Below are 19744 nucleotides of genomic sequence, written 5' to 3' on the forward strand. Positions count from 1 at the left end.
TAAGGGCCAGGTTTACTACGCCCTTTATATGCAACCATGTGCCAATATCGAGCAGTCGGAGACATGTAATATTACTTTTAATCAATTTTACATACATAAATGCAGTTATACCAGACGATTGAAATAACTATGATCAGCCAAATTCACTTTGCTACATTTCAAGTACTATCATTAATCTGAAAGCTTTAAGAGGTTCTGAAATGGACTTCCCATATTTCCAAGGAAGGTCATTTTTTATGCGGGTAATCAACCTTTATCCTCAAATCTCCGTCCTGAACCCAGCAGACTATTTCAAACTTAAAAAATGCACTATCATTTATATCTAAAAGCTTTAAGCGTTTGTGGAATTCATCATCATATAGTACTTAGTGTCACGCACTTCCCATATTTTCAAGGAAGGTCAAATCTTTATACGGGTAATCAGCCTTCACCCTCAAACCTCCGTCCCGAGCTGTTGGCAAACTATTTTAGTCCTGAAAAAAATGTACTATCATAAATCTAAAAGCTTTAAGCGTTTGTGGAATTCATCATTCAGTGTAAGGAAGGTCAAATCTTTATATGGGTAATCAGCCTTCACCCCCAAACCTCCATCCCGAACCCAGCAAACTATTTAAGTCCTGAAAAAATGTACTATCATTAATTTAAAAGCTTTAAGAGTTTGTGAAATGCATCATTTATTGTCACAGACTTCCCACATTTACAAGGAAGGTCAAATCTTTATATGGGTAATCAGCCTTCACCCTCAAACCTCCGTACCGAACTCTGCAAACTATTCTAGTCTTGAAAAATGCACTATCATTTATCTAAAAGCTTTAAACGTTCATGGAATACATCACCATATAGTACTTAGTGTCACAGACTTTCTACATTTACAAGGACGGTCAAATCTTTATATGGCTAACCAGCCTTCATCCTCAAACCTCCGTCCCGAACTCGGCAAACTATTTTAGTCCTGAAAAAATGTACTATCATAAATCTAAAGGCTTTAAGCGTTTGTGGAATTCATCATTCAGTGTAAGGAAGGTCAAATCTTTATATGGGTAATCAGCCTTCACCCTCAAACCTCCGTACCGAACCCAGCAAACTATTTTAGTCCTGAAAATGCATCATTTATCTAAAAGCTGTAAGCGTTTGTGGATTGCATCATTCATTGTCACAGATCACCCATATTTCCTAGGACGGTCAAATTTTATGTGGGTAATCAACCTTCACCCTCAAACCTGCATCCCGAATCCAGAAAACTATTTTAGTCTTGAAAAAAATGTACTATCATTAATCTAAAAGCTCTAAGAGCTTAAGCGTTTGTGGAATGCATCATTCAGTGTAAAAAAAACTTCTCACATTTCCAAGGAAGGTCAAATCTTTATATGGGTAATCAGCCTTCACCCTCAAACCTCCATCCCGAACCCAGCAAACTATTTTAGTCTTGAAAAATGCAGGCGGGACGTCTGCTTGACGGTGCGTGTGTTCTGTAATCCTTTATGTGGAAATAATAATCTGCACAACTTCATCACCGCTGACGGCGTGCGGCTGGATGGATGCTCTCCGCAGAGAAAAGCGACTGTTACAAACAGCCGTGATGCGAGTCGTGCGCTGAATGTCTGCCCGCCTCCGCCGTGTGTTCTGACTGTTTCCTTATTATGTTTACCGAAGGAAACATATTGTTTTTGCTCCATTTCTTCTTCTTCTTCTTCTGTTCCAAACACTAACCTCCGACCTGGCCAATGTCCTCTTTTGTTGACGTCTGTCACCATAGTAACTGGTGTTGGGTTACATAATGTTGCAATTACATAGTAGGCATTTAGACTCCTGTCACCATATACATGTATGTGAATGTGTTTGAGTAAAAATTAAGAGAGCAGACCATATCCGAAGGTAAACATTATGCATTTGCTTTGCAAATGTCACGTTTCTAGTTGCATCTGCCTTTGCTGGCATAGTGTGTGTGTGCACAGTGTAGTGGGGGACCCGTGGGTGCAAGTCATTTCAATTTTCTTGAATTTCCGTGATCGAGCGCAGAGAAAAGCGACTGGTACAAACCACCGTAATGTGAGTCGTACGCTGAATGTCTGCCCACATGTCAGCCGCGCAAAACTACATCACAGAAACAAAAGGCTTCTAGTTGTATGTGTCCTGCTATGCTTTCCTTCTCTTCTGGGATGGGGGTTTGACTCATGCTATCCATAGTTTTTCAAACGTCTTGTAAACGCCTTTTTTCCACTGTAAAAGTGGCTGCGAGAATATAAGTTGTACCTAACTTGAGTTCGCAGTCACTTAGTCCATGTCCTTTTATTTATATTCATCACTGTGCTTCTGAATAAAATAAAAAAAATGTCTGCCCCACCTCGCCGTGCGCTCATCATATTTCCCATCTGTCGTCAATCCAGAGACGTTTATTCCTTTCTAGTGTAGCAATACCCAGCATCGATTTTCTGATTAATCGACCCACAAATGGAGCTCCCAAACGCCTCCACAAAACGATATCCTAACTATAAAGATAGGGGGAGTTGATACAATAAATTGTTGAACTGTTCTGAATGTCTATGGTCAATATTCACATTGCTAAATCAACCGAAGAAGACGTGTGATCAATAAAAGAGAAATTGAAGATATTTCTCTTAGCTCCTTACAGATATATATTATCCAATGTTCAGATCTAATTTGACCTATTTACATATTATACGGTCGATATCAAACAATCTGAGTCTTTATTTGCGCCCACGCACAAATGCATTAAAACAAAGAAGCAAGCGCTAGCAAGAAAAACAAACAAACAAACAAACAAATTGAGTCTTGCGAGCACTGCATTTGGACGTCAATAGAAGATATCTCAAATATAAACATTCTTTGGCAATTGAGCGTATTAAAATTAAGTAGAATCTACTCAATGAAAAATAGATCTGAATAAAATTCTTAGAAGATCCACAGGCACATAATCTAAGAATCTGCCCCTAAACATCTGGAAGACAAATAATTGGAAATAACGGTTGGTTTCGGCGGTACGGAGAAATTATTACACGGACGGGGCGTTTCCATCATTCCAAATGACCTGTCACAGTTTTCCTGCCGTATCATATAACATCTGCTGAGATTTGGGAATCGGATCATGACCACTGTTGCTTCTAACCCGCGTCTTACATTTCGATCGTTCCTCATATACCTGTTGAAAGCCCTCTCTATCAGAATACAGAATCGCACACTTTTAAACATGCTGGCATGTGCCTGCGCGCGTGGACTGAATTTGAACGAACTAATCATAAAACAGGCGGCTATAAGGCTGCCGGCAATGGTCAATCCTACAGTATTACCGACATCTCAACCTGAGCGCAAAAAAGTCTTTGTCCTCAACCATCTTTGGGGTATCTTAATTTGACACGTGAGAAGAATGCTGAGTGTTTCCTTATTGCATCCACCTTTGCAGGCATAGTGCGTGTATGTACTATGCAGTGGGGAACAGGTGAAAGTCATTTCAAAGAATATCTGATATAAAATCATAAAAAGCAGATCCTGACTGTAAATACATGCATATGTTTCCTTATTGCATCTATCTTTGTGGGCATAGCGTGTTTATGTACAGAGTAGTGGGGAACAGGTGAAAGTCATTTCAAAGATATAAAATCATAAAATACAGATCCTAACTGTAAATATATGTTTCCTTATTATATACATGTGCCTTTGCGGGCATAGTGTGTGTACGTATAGTGTAGTGGGGAACTGGTGAAAGTAATTTGAATTTTATCAAATATGGACAAAACAAATTTTCCAAATTTCCGGCTAAACAGTACCAGCCCTGGTCCACCGCTGTATGACGTCACGTGGCAAACATGTATCAAAGATACTGAGGGCTGATGCTCCCTCGTCTTTTTTTTAGTTATGATTTTAAGACACTTATTATTTTTTTCGTTACTTGGTAACCAATGATTAGGACATATCCTCACACTGTTAACTGCTACAGCAAGCACTAACTAATAGATGTACCATTAAGATGTTGATCCTAACTGTAAATATGTGTTTTGAGCATTTACCTCTCCAAAAAAATGAAAACGAAAAGATGTACAATTAAAATGCGACAGTAAATATGTGTTTGGGGCATTTACCTTGATTTCTTCTCCAAAAATGAAGAGGGGAAGACCACACCATCACTTTTTTTCACGTTTAGTCTATAAACTTACTCTATATTTCCTGTGCGTACAAGCCCTCGCTCTAGCGGCATCAACCCTCGCCTCTTGACAAGACCTCGATATAGAAAAGGTGAAAAACGTCGTGCTCGTGGCAGGGTCTCCGACCTTTGGCGACTGATTCTTTCTGTAATCCTCGGAATAAATGAAGCAATCAGGTCATGAGAATGGAAGTAACATAGCACAATATGTGGCTATGAATAATCAATAGTGCTGGCTGATAGGCGTATCCTTCATGCGAACTTTAATTGGTAACGAGTCTCTAATTTTTCACCCCATTCACCGTTTAATAGGTGGTAGACAAGGATGAACTGAAAATAAGAAAAACGTGATTATGCTATCTATTATAACTATCATCTACGCGAATGATGTACTGTATTTTTGTGTGAGGGAATCGAAACTGATTGTATTATCTACCATGCAATCTTCCTTTAAATGTTGGTTATGCATCATATGGGGACCCCTATAGAAATCTTAAAGTGTAACTGCCTACTGGAACTGAGTGAGAGAATTTTAGCAACGTCAGCTGAAGCAATGTGGACGTTGTAGTAATGTACAGTTGAAACGAAACACGAGTGCTAGGATTCCCCAGTCTGCATTGTGATACACAGGATATTCTGGGTTGAAAGAGGCTTGAATTCATGTAGTGTAGTAGTTTTCTTTATGAATACAGCATCGCTCGAAGAGTTATGTCTTTGTCATATCATATTCACATGTTGAGTGGCAGTTCATTACAATGTTGTAATACATAAGCCTACTCTTGATCAGAAAAGTTTGACATGTTAATTCTGAAAAATGGCCCCCTGGGAATCGAGTTCGCGTGAGATATATGAGCGACCACAGATGTTGCCAGATATGTCAACATATTATTACATCAACTTGTCGTCTGTTGGTGGCTCGAAGCCTTGGAAATGATTTTTACGTGGGCGGTGAGACTAAAACGTAGCATGCAGATGAGAGTTTATGAGCAACATGTGTCCACATGTTAATCCATGCTTTTATAACCGTTTTTCAATTACCATGCGTGACAAAAAGGTACGTTATATACAAACTGCAGCTGGGTTAGGACCCCTTTTAACGAAAGGGCAATTGCTGAGCGACTAGACAAAGTACTAAGTTTAGATCAGATAAGTTTAGATTTGTAATACAATCAGACTCTTACTTTGACAAATGCGCTGAGAAATGGAACGATGCAATAATCTAATCTAAAAGGCAACAAAACAAACAAAACGTACTACAAAATGCCCATAAAATTTGTCTACAAGTTTAGAGAAATATATATTGGGATAAATTGTGGAAAAGTGTGTAAGTCTATAGAAATTGGGGAATATTCGCATATTAAAATGGCATGGATTCGCTACATGACTAGAATCCTGAATATATGACCACCCCTGGAGGATAGTGTGGAAGGTACGTGTTATGAAGGTGTGCACCAGGGGATGCCTGCTCTGGTAGAAATGTGTCACACCTGATTCTCCTCACATTGCCATTGCTTTATATGCCTGCCCACGCATGACTTTGTGTGTATGCTGTGAATATATTTTACCAAGAAAAAAAGGAAATACACTTTTCAGTAGTTATGGTTAAAACATGCTGCAAAATGGTCCATTTCATGTAAACTAACATGTTGATAACGTATATAAGGATGATAATTGATTAAAACGTGTCTTTAAAATGTGTTCTCGATGAATTCTAGAATTATTCAATTGAAAAATACAAAAAATTAAATTGCACTATTTAATATTCAATTACTATAATTATAAAGGGATTGTTTCAGTGTAAATTAACATGTTGATGACATGACGTGAAATATCATTGATATGATTATAACTTACATGATAGAATAGGATATGTTAGCTACGTTATCATCTAGACTGCATTGTTGACAAATTGCACCCCGAAAGGTATTGATTTTTTCACTTGACTGCCCTTTTCCTGCCCGGTCTGGCCCAGACAGCAGTCTGGAAAGTTTGTCCGCCCGGCTTTAGCGCAGGAGCTAACAAAGGATATCAGGAACCGGGCATGGTCGGAGGCCAGGATAGCCTCTCGGCCACTATGATGTTTTATGGTTCGTAAGGCCACACCGCCTTAATTTTATGGATGGCATCCGCGCGTGCATTGATTTTCGCCTGTTCTCAAAACAAAAATCACGTCTTTCGAGGCTCTGTCTGGCCTGGCTCTAGGCCTGGGTAGTCCATGGTAGATAGCGACAATGCGGAGCCGGGCACCCAGGCTACCGAAGCTCCATGACTCAAGAACTCAGTACAGTGCCCATTCATAAATTCCGCAAAAAGTTAGCATGTGCCGGCTTGTCGTATATGTCTCTATGTACTGCCATGCTGCAAATTCACAATAGCAGCTTTGTATTCCTGTGGTTTAGTTAGTGGCATTTTTACTTTTGGCCGGAATTTTTTTTATTCGCCCGCGCGCACTACTTTGGGGTCTTCAGAAGATGCCATCCATAAAATTAAGTCGGTGTGGCCTAAGTACATAAGGCCAGAATCGATACTACATTTCCAAGACCTTAGTCTGACAGAGAAGCCTCCTCACAAGTTATAGCGCTGTCTTAGAAGGGTCAAACCAAGCACGATGGCAGGAGCCGCTCTCAAAACCACTTTCTGTTCTAGGAATGCATCCAGCACTTAGCGTAAGTAGTTTTTCCTTGAAGGTGTGACAGCAAGACGTCTGTGGCTTAATACTGTCAGTAGATAGAAGCGGTGGGGTATTATAGACACAGTAACTCGACGTTTCACATTTTAAAGAAGAAGGATATGTTCCATCAACGATAGAGAGAGAGGGCAGGTCATGGTGATCCTACTCATCAATCTTTCCGACGTGCCAGTCAGTGTGTCTAGTTCAAAAACTTGTCATAACTGTTGCGGTGTTCATATAGTTTCATTAACACACACAGTAACATATGCCTAATCTATACATAACAGCAATAAACCTATAAAACCACTGATGGATACAATAAACAAGTGACTATATTGACCTTCGCTAAGCCATGTCGTATTGATTATGAAGTAAACCAGCGGCATTTTTGTATTCTACAAAGCATTTCAGTCGTAATCTTGAGGCCACGTTAAAATTCGCGTCTGTGCTACCAATAAATATGACACGAAAGCGTGATCATTAAGATAATTTCTTTTTTTAACTCATATAGATGTTGCCTAACAAAAAAATCATATCGTTTTCGAAGCCACTTAATGAACGATGCAATTCGCAATAGTGGTTGACCTAAATACGATCACAAAAAATCAATTTCAGTTTGAGTTGATGTACGGCCAGCTTAAACATAATTGCAGTTGGCTGCGCGTGTCTTTCTCTAAATGTTGCTGATCTGAAAGGCGGTCGAGCTGACAGCTATAGTTTTGTTCATGAATGTGAATTCACCAAAACAGTCAACAAAATTCTCCAAATCATTCGTTGCTCCATTCAGTTAAAATCAAGAACTCCATGGTTGCTCTATTAACAAGTGACAGCTATAGTTTCGTTCATGAATGCGAATTTAGCAAAAGAGTCAACAAAATTCTTCGAATCATTCGTTACCCTATTCACAAAAGTAACTTTGATGTAAGTCTCTGTACATCATATATAAAGCGCCTTTTAATGCGTTGAGTTGGTGAATACTAACCTGAAATGTGCACGTTGCCACTGAACAATGGCGCCCAACACTTCCAAAGAAGCGCTTTCAGAAAAGACTAGGATATCACCATACGAACACAATCTCGCAGCAGCCGGTACAACTCTCCGGTGTGAAGTCAATACAAACGTAATTCCGACCCCACCAATATTGTGTTAACCGAAAATGAAAAGAACGGCTACAAACGGCGCCTGCCCAGAATTGAGTTGTTGCCGTAATGGCGTGTGGCAGAATTAGATCAGAGCCGGAACATAAAATATTCGGCAAAGCGGATCACTTAGCAGCTAAGTGTGCAGATAGGATTGAGACGTGTAGACGGGTCACGGCAGGTCTTGTTCAGCGATCCTCCTAACGCGTGTGTCTTTTTTCTGTGATGCATATCGTAACTAACAGAGAATGATGTGTATATTTGTCCCACCAGTATGACAAGTGCAGTAGCCTTAAGCTTATGCTTAGGTCACATTTCCAAACCGGGGCCCGGCCGGGCTGTAACGTATGTCCAGTTTCTGTGATGCATATCGTAACTAACAGTGAATGATATGTATATTTGTCCTACCAGTATGACAAGTGCAGTTGCCTAATGCTTAGGTCACATTTCCAAACCGGGGCCCGGCCGGGCTGTTTGTATGAAAGAAAACTCATATCAAGAATGTACAGGAATAGTGCCCATGATTGACTCTTGTGTGTTACGCCGAAGGGCGGTTATACCGGCTATACAGATACTGATACAGATACACATAATTATTAAAAGCTTTTCAGTGTTTTTTTGTCTGTTATATCGTATTTTTCCTTCCCAAAAGCTGCCCGGCCGGGTCCCGTGTTGGAATTGTGACCCTAGCCTAACGTGTAAAGGATGCTGCTTGTATTCAGGAGGTCGTGGGTTCAACCCCCTGCCGGGTCAACATAGAAAATACTTAAGAATGGTACATACTGATTTCTAGGCACTTACATGAGAAGATGTATGGTAGTTGAACACACGCCATTAGCAGTGGACTAACGCCCTACTTGCCCAACTGTTGCGTATATTACAAGTGCCATAAAAGCGGCGATGAGTACCGACCTGTGCATTGAAAGTGCAGGAAGGGTTTTTAACACGATGAAGGGTACAGTACTTCACCCCGACCGGGAGGGCAGATTCAGAAACCTTCATTTATCTGGGGTTCAAACGGGGTGAGCATCCCGGGCCACTTTGACACTGTTGATCCCCATTTAGAAACTTCAACCCAGCCCCAACAACTGACCCTCCCCCCTTTTTCCCGCCCTCTCCATTTCCTTCAAAGATGCATCAACCTTACACGATCCACCGCCCGCCTCCTGGTGTCAGGGTTGCTGGTTTCGGTTAGCAAGACAAACTGGTGTCCAGGAATCGTTAGAGTCGGACCCACTACTTCATTCCGTCTGATGCCATGCGTCATCGTTAGGGCGACCCAAAACTGCCACGGGTAATGCAGCCCGTATTTCCTGCGGATGCCGCGCAGCCATATTTCTTACAAGTCTGGGAAATGAATTGAGGCCGTTTGGATTTAAATAATCACATTCTCTGGTAACATAATCCTCTATGATTAGTGGCCGGACCCGAAATGGGCCATAAACCCAGAGGGTTACACAGTTGCGAATCTCACCCAGTTACCCTAGGCGTCCTATTAACAGTTTCAACGACTTCTGTAATCCCATAACGGTCGCCGCCAAGGACAAGATGTTACCTGGAAGCATCTTTACGTCTTCTATCTTATCTCTTCTCCAATTTGGATGAAACGCATTTGTTGGGATCTATGGGTACCTTGTGTGTGCAGGACGTATACATCAGAAAGGGTACTGAACTATGTGTGAGGATCGAGTGTTTCGCTAAGTAGTACATCTGGGCTCACTGCCACAATTACCGCATCGTAAAATCTGATTGCGCCTGATATGCGAGAACTTTATTGCACGGCAATTGCACATGGTGCAATTTAAGGCAACGTACAAAAAAATGAATGTATGGAATAAGACCTAATGTAGAATAAATCCTGATACTCGTATATGCTAATTACTCAAACAACAAGAGCTAGCACAAGTCTTTGATAAAGTGTTACAATCGAGTGGGGCTAATCACAAGTTTCGTATTTTTTTCTAATAACAAAGCAGTCTTTTATATATTTAGCTACTTTTGCATTGTGGTAATCATTGCTATTCAAGATATATTCAAATCTGTTTCTAGCATCGAGACTCTTGAAATCTGCTGATATGATTCCTACCCTAAAACTATCTGAAACAGTCTCTAATCTACTTAACCCGAGTGTTTAGAGGGGTCATTGGACCCTCATGCTTTAATTCACGTGGCTTAAATCTCCATGACAGTATTGATATATGTCTCAAATGGGAGGCTGCGTTTCGCCAAAAACACATTGAGGTCAGCGTGATGGATATAGATATATTATATCTTGTTTTAAGGACAGATAGTACTCCCACATTTTACACAAACGGTCGAGCTTTGTCAGGTTTGCGGCTTGTTTCATGAGGTCACAATGTGATTTATTACTCCGGTTGTTTTCTTCTAAGGAACATTCAAACTGCCCAGTTTGACTGATGTCACCACTGGCTTCTCTGATAGAGACATTCGTAGTTTTAGTATGTTGCACATGTGGCAGTTGAGTCGATAAAGATTAGACATCCAGGTAGGAAACGGTTACTCAAGCAACTGGACATATTTTGAAAACTGTCAGATGTTTCAAGTAGCTAGCATCCACTGACTGACAAAAATTAGTGGATGCTACTGGAAACGTCTGACAGTTTTCCAAAGCTATCCAGTTGCTTGAGTAACAATTCCTATGTGGTAAGTTGAAAGCATACAACACTATATATAGATTTAGGTTTAGGGAATTATCAAGATTTACAAATATATGTATATACTAGTAGTAGATACAAACACGTTGATAATACGTTTACTTAAAGTTTATAATCGAAATATCCCTGATACACGTAGTTATTGTGTTTACCTTCGAAGAATGAAACCATATTGTTTTTGCTCTGTTTCTTCTTCTTCCTCTTCTTCTCCAAACAAATGAAGTCAGTGACCTGAACCAGACGTCTGTCACCATGGTAACCGGCACTGTACCAGACACCCTGTGGTGTTGGGTTACATTTTGTAGCAGAACAGATTAACATTAACATTGTCTATAGTGTACATTTTTATCTGTCAGTGCCACAACGTGTGTAACAGAAGAGAATCCCGGGAATGTTTCGGGAGTGTGACGGGAGCCCGCCCACCTGTCTCGTACATTTGATGAAAGTTTATTGCAAATCCATGCCTGAGGGTTAACTGCAAGAATAATAAACAGTAAAAATAATAATAATAAACGATGCTATCAATGCTACTTTTGATATGTTATTGTTGGGTTTGGTTTCTGTGTGCAGTGGAGTATGAATTGGCCGACATTTTGCGAGATGTACAATTTGGGAGGTGTTAATTTTTTGTAGGCTGGGAAGGTGAATAAAGCTGTAGAACATTTTGGTGACCGTTTCAAATAACGGTCGGTGCTATAATGAGGGCATTGGAAAATAAAGTGCATTTCGTCCTCGACTGTATAATATTTACATATTCTATCGTTTACGGATAATTGCTTGTATCTACCCTTTTCTATTTCTATTGTACGTGCGCTAACGCTAATCTTACATATGCCTATTAATATCTCCTGCCGCCATTACCACTCCATGCCCTCACGGTGATGCGCCCAAAATAAGAAGGTGTAAATCTGTACCATTATGACGTGGGTAATGTCATGTGAAATTCCTATGATACGTCATCGGTTGCTCGCACACCGTGGGTTGGCCCTCCCTCGTCATATAGACTCCCAAAAGGCGAGCGTGGGTCGATATATGAGGAAAATTGCTGCTCCGCCGCGCAGTTAGGCCTTGTTGGTTGGATTGTATGGATGGCATCCGCGCGCGGTTGAGTTTTTCGACCATACAGCTGCAAAAGAAGCAAATATATGCCGTAAATTAAAAAAAAATGTATTTGGGAAACGATACTAACGTCGTTGAATGCTAAAATCTTATTTTATTTTATTTTATTTTAATGCTAAAATCAATTCCAAAGGAAAGGAATAGTTAAGCCATGTTGGTTTGATTATATGGATGACATCTACGCGCGCTTGAAATTTTCGTCCGTTTAAAACAATGGGTTTTCGACCATACAGCTGCAAAATAAGCAAACATATGCCGTAAATTGACAAAAAAAAGTAATTGGAAAACGATACTAATGTCATAGACTGCTAAAATCAATTTCAAAAGGAAAGGAAGAAAATGAAAATGAAGAGTCTATTATTCTCCATACCATACTATATGTGTTTAGTCATTTGTTCAACCTTCATGCACACGTAGATTTCATACTTTATTGCCAAACTTGTTTTTTTAATTTTCACGCTCAGTTTTGGGGTTCCCACAGGATGTGATGAGTGACTGTAATGAGCTCGAACCAGTTTTAGCTCAATGAAGTGCTAATCTCCCACTGGTCATGACAGAGAAGGCAGACGCTATGTACAGTATTAAATTTTACAGGTTCATTGTACCAGAGGAAAATTCCACTGTCATCCATCCATATGATCAAATCAATATGGCCTGAATGAGGTAAACCGCAGCTCCTCCGTACAGTAAGTAGCGCTGGCCTCCACCAGGCCTTTCTACGGGAATACGGATCCTAGAATACGGCAAAAAAGAGAGTACAATCGGCCAAGGGAGTCCGGCCGCGGGGAGGTAGTTTCTTTCTCTCCGTAACTGCGCGGCCTAGTCAAACTTACAAGGCGGCCAAACTCCCCTGGCAAATATTCTCCTATATAGCCAGCGTAGTTAGTCTGGTAGAGACTAAAGTAGCGCCCTCACATCACATCGACACTGCTGCATGACAAATCCCCGCACTTGCAGTACATGTTGTAAATAAAGTAAAATTCCCGCTTTATATACGCGTTCTGACGCCCTAACCGCTGACACTGAGTGGGAAAGATAGATGTTCCCTTCTTAAAGACCTTTCAAAGGTTGACATTGACGTTATTCACAGGAGAGGTGTGGCACCAGAGATATTAATTTTTCTCCAAGTACATTCATCTTCCATCGAACGCCTTGTTAACCTCAGGTCCTACGCGCCCGTATCATTTATTATATCTACTTCTGCTGCCAAACCAATCGCCAGTTTATAGCTGATTAATCTTCTTTACAAATGTGTATAATAAACAGCTATATACATGTTAAGACCAGGCTATACTGTGATGCGTCTAAATCGTGATCCAATCTTCTGTGCCTAGGTTTGAAACGACATACGAGTGTAACAATTGCTTCTTCTATTCTTGTTACCAAGTTATTTAACTTAAGTGCATTTGGCCCTTGTAGGGCGTGAACATGCAATAAAGTTCATTGTCATTGTCATTGTCATTTAATGTACAGGACTCCAGAAAGAGTAGTAAGGAACTGTTTTTTTTACTAATAAACATAAACACAAACACAAACATAAACAAGTTGCCACAAGCTTGAATGAGCGTTTTTTGGTGAAAACGCAACTGTTAAAGTTAGCCACGAGTCTGCAATTATATCAACGAATTAAAATACCGTGTTCGCATCTTCCGTTGCTAACGAATATGGTAAAACAGGCAAGACCGTGAAACATAACAGCAGCATCTGGAGGTAGGTAGGCATCTTTCCATGTAGAGAGATGATTGTAGCATTCTCTAGATCGGTGGCTTTGTGCAGCGTATAGGTAATGGTAAAACGGGTGGGTGGACCCAGGATGGAGAGACTGTTGCAGAGAGATTGCCTGGCTACCTTCCACATTTTCATGTGACCACCCTTCGCTGCTGAGACTGAAAATCGATTGGAACTTTAACGACATTTTGAAAAGTCGGTAAAAGTTTGGAACACTGACCGTACTCCCTGACATCGAAAGTGTCATCACATAAACCGCCTTCATTAATCTTACGGATGATAACGAGTTTAAAAAGCCATAACGTCGAATGGTTACTAATCCACTGAGAGTTAACGGCACATTATCATAATTGCAAAAATGGAACTGTAATCCGTGCCTATACTCCACTATTCTCCAAGCGGAGGTTGATGGGGGAAGATCGTTACCTTTCTATATATGGCCCTTTTTTGTTGCTACCCCCGCCACCTTAAAGGTGGTGTATTGGACCCTCTCTGACCAATGGATACTGCCTGGCAAATTTGATTGTCTTTTTGTCACCCTAGAATCTGCTTGGAGATTAATACTCCATCGGCTGTGGCAAAATGTTCTCGGCACTATGTTAGCCTGGCCCCCGAAGAGATAGCCCAGTGAGCCTGTGTGAGCCGTTGGGTTTGGCAGGACTCGTATCATACAACAACGTTAAAGTGAGAGATGTATAAATTTGTTACTGTTCTAAATGTATGTGAACGATTTACTTTCAATAACACAGAAAAATATCAATGTTCAGACACTGAGTCTTTTTGAAGAATCCAAGTCTTCCAACTAGCTATTAGTAAGAAGACTAGAACATGTACTTAATGTATAGTTTTGTTCCAAACACAGTGTTTCCTTTCTGTACATGACCAAAGAGCTACAGTAACGTTAAATGCTAGCAGCAAGCCCCGCTATTTGAGATGGATGGAAATCGGTCGTTTCCAATTCGCGTTTTCAAAGAGGATGCTCGCCGGTCGATGGACCAAATTGGTCTGGCCGGTATGACGCAGTTTCGTTACGAGTGATCGCGCATTAGTTCTCAGGGCTTAGCTTTTAGCTTCGCGAGGCAAGAATCAATTTCTGACCAATAACGGCGACTTCACATCAAAGCAACTCTTACTACCGAGTCTAAGATGTCTAGACTGAAGAAGATATTCATATCTTCAAGAACCTTAGGGAACATCTTGAAATAATGACGCCTTATTATGAAATGATACAGGTCAAGATTATTCACATCGGCGTTTAAAATCATATTTGGAGGATGTGTAAATAGATTATGAAAGGTAGAATTGAAATGGTCGATTTATCAGGGCTGACTACTTTGATAATCCATTTACCATAAGCCAGGACATTATGATGATTATCCTGCCTGGCAACTCATTCGGATACCTCGAAAAGAGATTAGGGGATCAACTACCAGTATTACCAGCACATGTCCGTAAGACTAGCTTAGGGCTTTGACACAGATGTGTCAGTATGTGATCAATTTCGGCACACATAAAGCAATTAGCGTAAGGACAGCCATCGAGACCAGCATTATATACTTACGCACGGGCCTCTGTTGTCTCATGCTCGCCGCCATACTACATTAACTGCTAAGGCCCTACTTCCAGATGTCCGAGACCTTTGGCCAATAGATGAGCGATCAATATATCATTAGTCATTCAGATCATCACATGAAGATTATAAAGACATTTCGAAGATGATTGCTGGCCATTGAGACATTTTATTAGACTTTGGAGATCAATTAAAAGATCACTGGAAGACCTTAGTGATCACTGGACATTCACTGAGAGGTCGTTGAGAGATCTGTCAATTTCTGAAATTTTGAACTCTCGATGGTCTCTCCTGTGTGGAAATAATCTCCAAGCAGATCCTAGGGTGATAAAAGACAGTATCAAATTGGCCAGGCAGTGTCCATTGGCCACCCAACTTGGTGTATGGACACTCCTGACCAATGGATACTGCCTGGCCAATTTAATACTGTCTTTTGCTACCCTAGGATCTGCTTGGAGATTAGTGTGGAAACCCCACTACACAGTAAGTGATCATTCATAGCCTTGGCCCTTTGCCTCCGGTGACTTGTGTTTGATCCACTGCTGCACTTTTTGGCTATTTTTGTGTCCATTCCGTGAAAGGTACTTTCCGTGATCGATGGATGAATTTTCCCCGGTACTTTAAACGTTTTCTCTCATGGTAGAATGACGTGTGAGGCAGCTATGTATAGGGAGGGTAGGATTTCAATTACTTCAAAGTACTTTTGGAACAGACACAGGGAAATGAAAGAAAGTTCTAAACGTACATCATCCGTGTGGTAATGCCTGCATCTGCGTGTGTATCCTACACTATACAAAAATGTATATATACACAAACTCTCTGTAGGATGCCCTGTTATTGCTAGAAGAAGGGGATGAACAGAATCTTCAATGATGCTATATATAAAATGATACTAGTATACTGTGGAGCCATGAGCACGAATCTACAGTTTGGAGACGTAAGTAGTTAGCGAAAAGAAATAACTGTTCATACAAGCTTGGAACAAGTAAAATATGTTTTCTTATCAACGTCAATGTCATGTTTTTCAGGGTGACTGTCTAGCTGGGAAAAGTGCACAATAAAGCCAGCGTCTGCAGCAGTGAGACGGCGTGTTGAATGAGTGCGTCACAGACACACCACCCCATCGCAGACTCCTTCTGAAACCCATTAGTCTCTTCGCCAGTGAGATGTGAAAGGCTGTCTCTCGGATAGACCTCTCTCAAGGACTAATAGCAGCCTGCCAAGAGGGTGTAGACGACACATAACCAAAGAACCGTAAAATGGGTGATAGATGCGGCATTCTGGTGACGAAGGAAGCTCGTGACAAATCTCTCTGCCGACGCCGTGCCCACAGCGCGAGAGGGGATCAATAATGCAGCGGCTTGACAAGGAGGACTATCCCTCGGTGATTTGAAAAGACGCTATCGAATAGTTTAGTGCTCTCTGACGAGGTGACGGTAGGAGCAGGTGGCTTTTGATGTCAGCGCCTTGCAAATCACGGACTTCCATATAAGGTGTGGATGGAACTGGCGAAGTCGTCAAGTCAGGAGAAACCGTCTGTCTCTATCTCTAACGGATGTTCAGCTGGAGGGAATAGTCAGCGGCACGGGACGCAAACGGCTCATTGTTTCGTCTGTCTGAGTTTACTGAGGGTGACGGCGCTCACTGACAGTATTCGTCGCGCGATACCAACTTTTGGCACGGCGCGGGAATTAGCGCTTTTCAGTTGGCAAGCTGTGTACAGCCATTGTTCCAACGGGACCTCATCTTGTAGGGATTACACCTGGAGCCGGCGCGGTGAAATATCTCCTTTCATTAAGTGAAGACCAGCAATCTCATCCATTCGCCACCGAGAAGGTCGCGCCGAAAACATTCTTCTTGGTGGACATAACAAGATTAGGTCCTTATATCAGATGATGGACTGACTTCTCCTGAGCTACTGGGGCCGCCGGAGCTTTGTTCGGTAGACTTAGCAAGTTGGTGTGAGATATACAGCCTGGGATGTATGGCAATGAACTTTTGCACCATTGAGAAATAAGGAGTAATTGTCTGGCATTTGGAGGGGTGTTTTTGCGCTCCCTGCCTACTATAGGTGAGTAATATAGAACCCACGTGAAACCGTGGTTATCTAGAAGCCAAGCGAGTAATACTAACTAACGGGTATTGAGTGGTGAACTTTACGTCCGTCTTTACTGTGAAAAGCTGGTAGATTTATTTTGCAGACACTCGATAATGGAGAGGCATGCATCGTGTGTGGAGGTGTATTCACGATCTGACTGGAGACTCAATGCACGGACTGAGCGAACGGAAAGTACGGGTAATCACAGGTAGTATTTAACAGTCGACGACGTGAGGAATTGGAGAATACGATGTCTTCAGCCGCGGGTTGTAATGAGTTGTGCACCGTGCTTGTCCTCACCATGCTCTGGACCTGTATCGAACCGCAGTCCTGTCCGCCGCCGTGTGTGTGCAGCGGCAGACCCTTCCCGAATCCCGACCAGAACGTTTCGTGCCAAAATCTCGACTTGAGCACAATCCCCGACAGACTGCCCAACACTGCAAGAATCCTCCGATTGGGAGGCAATTCTATCAAGACAATAACATCAGATCGGCTCAGTGAGCTGCAGGATTTGCGGACGTTGGATTTGAGTGCGAATCTGATCTCGGACATCGCTGAAAACGCTTTCGCTGGACTGGTGAGTCTCCACACGCTCGACCTGACGGCAAATAAACTCGAATTTATTTCATCCTCGATGTTTGAGGGGTTGGGAAACTTACAAAACCTGAGTCTGAGACGCAACCCCATCGTATGTCTTAGAAAGTTCACCTTTTCTGCCATTCCGTCTTTGAGGTTCTTAGATTTAGGGGAGTTGACCAAACTTCGGGCCATCTCAAAGAGGACCTTTTACGGAATACCGCACGTGGTAAACTTGAACATGGCCAGGTCTAACTTGATAGTCGTGCCTTACATGAATTACCTGAACAATACTGCAGAGTTGGACCTCTCTCGTAACAACATAACGGCGGTATCGTCAGTTGACTTCCAAGGCCTGTTCCAACTGAGCAAGCTCGTCTTGTCATCAAACAAAATATCAAGAATCGAGAGAAATTCCTTTGACGATCTGCCATTGCTCTCTGACTTAGACTTGTCCAACAACTCGTTGAACATGCTACCGTACGGACTATTTGCCAACATGGTGTCTGTTGTTAAGATTGATCTTCGAGAAAACCCGTGGAGCTGCACCTGCGAAGCAACGTGGTTGAGTCAATGGTTAAAGGATAACATGAACGACAATGTGCGGACTTTGTGTGGTAAATGCAGATCGCCCTCGGCGTGGCGGAACACGCCGATGTGTGAGGTACCCCTGGAGGGTCTGAAGTGTTCCCCGCCCAGGATTACGGACACGCAGGGCCTGGTGAACGTGACGGAAGGCGACAGTGCAGCGCTGCTATGCAGAACCACGCGAGACGCCGGCATCAACTGGATCACTCCGAACGGGACGAACATCAACAAGCGCGGCGCGTTCAAGGTTCGCATCAAGCTGACACCCGAGGGAAACCTGAACATCACCAACGTCACCAAGTCCGACGAGGGCGTCTACCGTTGCATAGCGAAGAACACAGCCGGTATCTCGGAGATAGACACCGTGCTGAAGGTTCCTGGCAGACTACCAGTGTCTGTGGCAGCGGCGACGGAGATGCCGGTAATTGAAGAGCTGCTGGAGGACCAATTTGACTCGGCCATCTGCGCCGTGAGTACGACATTGAACGACAGATCGACGCCGACGTCCATACCAGTGCCTACGGTGAGGGTAAGAAGCGGACCAAAGTTCGTGCCGCCCACGGACGACGTTTTCCGCGCGCAGCCGGGTTCTGGGAAAGACGGCGCGTCAACGGTGGACCATAAGATGTATATCATAGCTTCTATATCAGCCGTCGTAACGATCGGTATCGTCATCTGGGTAACAGTCATCGTAACTAAAAAGTGTTCAAAGTGGAAGCGTAAAAGAAAAATGATGAGAAAGAAGAGAATGGACCGTGGACAAGTGGACTGCCCCAGCACACCTACGTGTTTAAAAAGCATAGAACAAGACGAACCTATTGAACTTCCTGACGTCTACAATATTTGTAACGGCGGTAGCTTTTATACCAAAGGCGTTATGGCTTTCCCTACTGAAGAGACCATAGTCTAAATAGTACAACCACTAATTACATAATTTTCTATCGTATATTAAAGATATCAAAGGTTGTTGCCTTTAGTTTTGAGCCGTTGATTGTACAGTTTATTTGAGAAGAAAAGAAAGCAGATTTGACATCATAATTTATATCAGTGTCACATATTTAGCAGATTTGGATTTTTCAATATGATGTATACACTGTAAATAAAAGATGATGACGTTTTCGTATTGCTCGACATTAATTTCATCACTTTGAGTGTGTTTGTCATATTCACGTGGCTTTGACAATGGGTATCTTCAACCTTAGAATTAGCTTCAGACGGATACTATTTGGACCGGTCACAGAATGTAGCCGTTGTTGAGCCAAATCCTTGAGCTGCCACATACGTGAGAGGTCGGGTGTTAGGGGTAGGGTTGGTATTAGAGTCAGGATAAGGGTTAGAGTTGGGATCATTGTTTAGGGCGAGGGTTAGACTTACGATTTGGGTTAGGTTAGGTTAGGTTTAGTCTCCCACATCACGACTAA

At 42.1% G+C, this 19744-nt stretch overlaps 1 protein-coding gene across 1 annotated transcript; it reads left to right on the plus strand.

Moving 5' to 3' along the window:
* The first annotated feature begins 17388 nt into the window (after window positions 1-17388).
* On the plus strand, window positions 17389-19233 carry LOC109470546 (leucine-rich repeat-containing protein 4B-like). Its single transcript, XM_019769511.1, has one exon. The coding sequence runs from the start codon at window positions 17410-17412 to the stop codon at window positions 19231-19233; it is 1824 nt and encodes a 607-aa protein (XP_019625070.1). The 5' UTR covers window positions 17389-17409.
* The last annotated feature ends 511 nt before the right edge of the window (window positions 19234-19744 follow it).

This window comes from Branchiostoma belcheri, unplaced genomic scaffold (assembly GCF_001625305.1).
Source record: "Branchiostoma belcheri isolate BF01 breed outbred unplaced genomic scaffold, Haploidv18h27 scaffold23, whole genome shotgun sequence".
NCBI lineage: Eukaryota > Metazoa > Chordata > Leptocardii > Amphioxiformes > Branchiostomatidae > Branchiostoma > Branchiostoma belcheri.

Excerpts from the sequence above, each read along its gene's own strand:
- LOC109470546 (XM_019769511.1), top strand. The coding sequence starts at position 17,410 with ATGTCTTCAGCCGCGGGTTGTAATGAGTTGTGCACCGTGCTTGTCCTC.